This window comes from Rattus norvegicus, chromosome 3, assembly GCF_036323735.1.
Source record: "Rattus norvegicus strain BN/NHsdMcwi chromosome 3, GRCr8, whole genome shotgun sequence".
NCBI classification, from domain to species: domain Eukaryota; kingdom Metazoa; phylum Chordata; class Mammalia; order Rodentia; family Muridae; genus Rattus; species Rattus norvegicus.
Window position 1 is genome coordinate 9,393,655 of NC_086021.1, and position 5,340 is coordinate 9,398,994.

A 5,340-nucleotide genomic window follows, 5' to 3' on the forward strand; every position below is an offset into this window, starting at 1 on the left:
TTCAGAAAATAACTTTTGGGCGATCACATTCAAACCAGAGATGACGGTGAATATTTGAAAATCTATAGTGTGGGTGGGCTTTATTCTTCCCACGTGGTGTACCCGTAAGATCTCTAACTACCTCCTTCCCCACGGTAGCCTCACTGAATGATGTGAATTCGGGGTGATTAATGAGATACAGACACCAAAGCTCATTGCCATATCCTGTCACCAGTATCAAGCTCGAAACAGCAAGAGCCACCTGTGGGAAGGAAAATATGAATAAACTTTACGGTATCTCTAAACTATAAACCCCCAATTTAATCAAAACATTGTTTTAGACTCAGTTCTCTTATATCGATGTTCTTTAAATGTAGAAGTCAGTGGGCTTGCTGGTGACTCCTTGTACAGGTTTATACTGTACATTAGCCATCTTCATCCTCACAACTCACCTCCATTTCCACCTCACACACACACACACACACACACGCGCGCGCGCGCACACACACACACACACTCACACACACACACACCCTGCTGCTCCCCTTCCTCTTCCTAAATGCCCCTTTCACTTAATATCCCTTATTAAAATCTAAATTCCGCAATCGTCTGTTTGAGTCTGGCTTGTTTCACTTAACCTATTGTATTTTACACTCCCTTCCGTTTTTCTGAGAACGAAACCCTTTCCTCTTACACATAGATGAGAATCACATCAATGTATATCACGTTTTTTCAGCCATTCGTACAGTGATCAACAGCTAAGGTTATTCCAATGGCTTATCTATTGCACACAGTGTGGCAATCAGAATGGATGTGCAGGGTCCTGGTTAGTTTTTATTGTCAGTTTGACTAAACCTGGGAAGAAGGAGCCTCAGCTGAAGAATTGCCTCCATCAGATTGGCCGTTGGCCACATCTGTAAGGAATTTATTTTTGATGGTTGATGTGGAAGGGTGTAGCCCACTATGGGGAGTGTCATCCCCTATGAAGGTGGCCCTGGGTTGTATGAGAAGGAGAGAAAGCTAAGTAGGTCATGGATAGCAATCCAGTACCCAGCATTTCTAAGTTGTCTCTGCTTCCTTTCCTGCCTCTAGAGTCCTGCCTGAGTTCCTGCCCCAACGTCGCTCAGTAACAGAAGGGAACCTAGAAGATAGAGTGAGACAAACACTTTCCTCCTCAAGTTGATGGCTATGATGAGATTGTTCTTCTTGTTGCCTACTTGTTCTTCACTTTTTTGAAAGTTGTCTCTGTTTATTGTTCTTAGAAAGATGATATTACGTGTTTTCTTAGGGGCTCTCTGTCTCACTCTGTGTCTCTCTCTGTCTCTGCTTCTGTCTCTCTCTCTCTGTATTTGTGTGTTTGTGTGTATGTATGTGTAGTTTTTGTGTCTGTTTGTGTGTGCGTGTGTGTGTGTTTGTGTGTGTATGTATGTGTGTGTTTTTTGCTTTGGTATGTATGAGTGTTTCTGTGTGTATATGCGTATGTGTGTGTGTATGTATGTGTGTGTTTGTGTGTTTGGGTTGTATGAGTGTTTCTCTGTGTGTGTGTGTGTGTGTGTGTGTGTGTGTGTGTGTGTGTGTGTGTGTGTTTGCTTTCCAGGCTTAAAAAATCCTCAATGCTGTATATCTCAGCATGTGCCTAGAGAAGGAAGATGAAGGGGAGAAAAGGGGCAAAATCATGTCCTTTGAGTTAACCCCACATTGAGGTCAGCCACATAATGGACCAAAGTCACATAATGGCAGAGGAGTCATAAGAGCAGAGAGAGAGTAAAACTCAAAGTGTGACGGAAAATGTGGTTAAAACTAAGATAGAAGGGAGAAAAAGAAGATGGTGCACTTAGAAAATTGGTCAGATTTTAAAAAGCTGCCATAAGTTGTTAAGCTCTAAGTACATATAAAAATTATAATGGTAAAGTGGAAGGAAATTACTGGGAAGAGGGAAGGGAGGGTCAGAATGTGGTGGGGACAGGGGAGGGTTCTGAAAATAATCCTTTTGAAGATCTGAAGAACTATGTGACACAAACAAATAAAGTGCCATGTAATTTACAGGTAAATTCCATCCTTACCTGCATCCAGTATTCTGTCTACCCATATTTCAAAAATAAAATTACCTCATCTATTTCATCCTGTTTTGCTGCATTTGATCTAATAAATTCCTTGTAACCAGAAGTGCGGTTAATTTTAAAGACATTTAAAATATGACTGGTCGATATCGGGTTTATCATCAGTTTATCCCGACTTTGGAAGCAGGTCCAGGAGCTAATTTTTTTCCCTCTTTGCAAAGAATCCATAATTCATGATCGCCATTGACTTCAATACAAGGTATTTAATCCTGTCAAATTCCAGCTTTGTTTGAATAAAAATGTCCCTCCTCTAATTGTGGGTTTGATAAAGCTAATTTTGGGGGGCTATCCAGTGGCCTGCCTTGGAGAGAGAGCCTACCAATATTTCTGATATGGAGAATGGCTTAAAGATAACCAAAGGAACGATAGGAGCTGGGAAAATAACCACCAAGGATGATGGTGAATCAGAAACCAAAGACTTTTTTAGAAAAATAAAATGCATGAAAAGAGCTACATGGGCAGACTGTGACTCGAGTCATCAGAATATTTGGGTGGGGACTTTACTTTGGGCCTCCACGAGGCTACATGAGAAGCTAAAACCTAGATGCTGGAAGTTTCTAAGCGTAACTAGGGAAGGAACTGGACTGAGAGGGCTTCTATGACGTAAGCAGAGCCTGGATGATGTCACAGAGCACTGGGCGGAGGTTGCGCTTCTCTTCCACTTGGGGGCGCTAGACTCCCCTGAAGGTGGGTTCACTATCTTCGCAGCGGGGTGTGAAAGCCAGTTCAGCTCCTGAACCCCACAATTGTTCAACAGCCTTTTGATGCCTGACCGGTTTCAGAAGACAGAATCTGGACGACTAGGACATTTTCTCTCGGTAAATACATTTATGAAGATAACTGGGACCCTTGTAGCACAGAAAGCTAGAAGTTTTCCCTCGTACAGCGAGTAACCGTCTGTTCTGATGTCTTCCACGTTTGAGAGGTCGGAGGATGGTCTAGGCTAGTCAGTCTCCGGAGTTTATCATCCTTTGCTAACAATATCTAATTCATAATTCTACTAAAATGCCAAAGCTCCTCTCTGTGCCTGTGCATTTTAGGAGATAATATTTCTTTGGTTTTTTTTTGTTCCTTTGTTTTTTTTTTTTTTTTTCGGAGCTTAGGACCGAACCCAGGGCCTTGTGCTTGCTAGGCAACTGCTCTACCACTGAGCTAAATCCCAAACCCAGGAGATATTATTTCTAAGTGGCTGTTGTTGCCTACACAAAAGGCTCTTGTTGCGGTCGAAGATGCAACAGCTTCGCGGAATAAACCTGGGTCTGGGTCAGGATGCACAATACAGAAAGCCAGTGGACTGGTGTGCTGTGTCTCTGGGCAGACACTTGTGGATGTTGCCACATAGTTCATAGTTAGAGGGTAGAAGAGGGGTGTGGCCATCCTTCTGGCTCCTTTGCTATCCTTACTCTGTTCTGCTTGCTTAAAGTGGGGGACAGGGATACTTAATCCCACACTGACCTAGACATTCAAGGAGAGGTTCCTCAGCAGAGGTAAAGTGCCTCGGGCTGAAGAAATGTGTCTGAATATCTTATTCTGAGCTGTAGAGGACCATTTGTTCATTTCCCTTTGAACTTTAGATTTTGATATTTGAAGCAGGGTTTTTCTGTGGGTAGCTTTGGCTATCCTGGAACTAACTCTGTAGACCAGGCTGGCCTTGATCTCACAGAGGTCTGCCTCCCTCTGCCTCTTGAATGCTGGAAGTAAAGGTGTGCTCCACCATTGCCCAGCCCTCTTACGAACTTCTGATTATGACAGAATAAGATTCAGATGCTCAAACCTGTCTACCATCACCTTCCTCACCTGCTCCAAAGTTCTCTTAGACAAGAGCCTTGGTCCAGTGCCCTCCCCCACCCCACCCCCATTGTTCTTGCAGGCACTCACATGACAGCGGCAACAGCATTGTGTCTGGTTTAAACAGGCGAGCTCTTCAAACCCAGGCCACGGGCAAGTGTGAAGCCTGAACACAGAACGGTAGCCACAAGACAGTGGACCAGGATGCCGTGGCCTACCACACGAGGTCTACAGCCATGAAGAAGAGGATGTGTCTGAGGAGGATGAGCACACCATCCTTCCAGGAGCGGAGGAGGAGGAGGCCTTCTCCCCAGGCCCTGGGGAACATTGTGGGATGCAGAATTTCTCATGGATGGAAGGAAGGCGATGAGCCCGTCACCCAATGGAAAGCCGTCATTCTAGATCAACTGCCAACAAATCCCTCTCTCTATCTGGTCAAGTATGATGGAATTGATTGTGTCTACGGACTGGAACTTCACAGTGATGAGAGGATTTTAAAGCTTAAGGTCTTGACTCCCAAAGTAGTGTTTCCTCAAGTGAAAGATGCCCATCTCGCCAGTGCCATGGTTGGCCGAGCTGTGGAGCATAAATTTGAGGGCAAACATGGTTCTAAGGATAACTGGAGGGGGGTGGTCCCATCCCAGGTGCCGATCATGAAGGACTGGTTTTACATCACCTACAAGAAAGATACAGTCCTATACATCTACCAGCTCTTGGATGATTACGCAGAAGGTAACCTCAGTATCATTCCAGAGAATCCTCCAGCAGAGGTGAAGTCTGACGTTGACAGCGACATCTTAACCGGTCAATGTGTGCAGTTCACCAGAAGCGACGGGTCCAAACAGATCGACAAAGTCATTTACCAAGTTCTAGCCAAGCCTTCTGTGTAGTTCACCAAGTTTGATGGCGACATCCACATCTACGTCTATAATCTGGTGGAAAAGATCCGTTAAGGTGAAATGCACAAAGTGAGGGAGACATAGATGGGTAATTTATAGGATTGAGGGAAAATGTATGTTTTTCTGTGTTTCAGATACCCAAGGGCCTTTGACAACTCCAGTATCTTTTTCAGTTGAATTAGTTTTGCTCTAAAAATTAAAATGTGCGATGTGACGTGTTGTGTGTGAACACTTTGGTGGAGGAGATGGACGGTGGTGGATGGACAATCGAGAGGAAGCCGGAAAGGTCTAGGCTGTGAACAGTAAGTCTAATGTCACGTAGACTAAAACAAACAGGACTGAGCTGGTCTGGTCTTTAGGGAGAGAAAAGAACTGGTGATGAGGCTTAGAGGAGCAGGGATGGCACGGGGGAAAAAAGATGGATGTTTAGGAAGCAGTGGAGAGGGGCCAGAAATAGATAGACTCTCTGAGGTGAAGTTTGAGGAAGAAACAGACAGTTGGGGAAAGAGGGGCAGGTAACAGGGAGGTGGTCTTGGAACTCAAGGGGAAACCCA

At 44.6% G+C, this 5,340-nt stretch overlaps 1 protein-coding gene across 4 annotated transcripts; it reads left to right on the plus strand.

The window, feature by feature from the left end:
- Nucleotides 1-2,746: 2,746 nt before the first annotated feature.
- LOC134486244 (Y-linked testis-specific protein 1-like) lies at nucleotides 2,747-4,999 on the plus strand. Of its 4 annotated transcripts, none has more exons than XR_010065078.1 (3): nucleotides 2,747-2,917; nucleotides 3,970-4,841; nucleotides 4,921-4,999. XR_010065078.1 is itself a non-coding variant. In XM_063285164.1 (2 exons), the coding sequence occupies exon 2, from the start codon at nucleotides 4,124-4,126 to the stop codon at nucleotides 4,775-4,777; it is 654 nt and encodes a 217-aa protein (XP_063141234.1). In that variant the 5' UTR covers nucleotides 2,747-2,917; nucleotides 4,015-4,123; the 3' UTR covers nucleotides 4,778-4,999. The 4 variants fall into 4 exon arrangements, 2 of the variants coding, with proteins under 2 accessions (XP_063141234.1, XP_063141233.1); XR_010065079.1 differs by having other exon boundaries at nucleotides 4,015-4,841; XM_063285164.1 differs by having other exon boundaries at nucleotides 4,015-4,999.
- The last annotated feature ends 341 nt before the right edge of the window (nucleotides 5,000-5,340 follow it).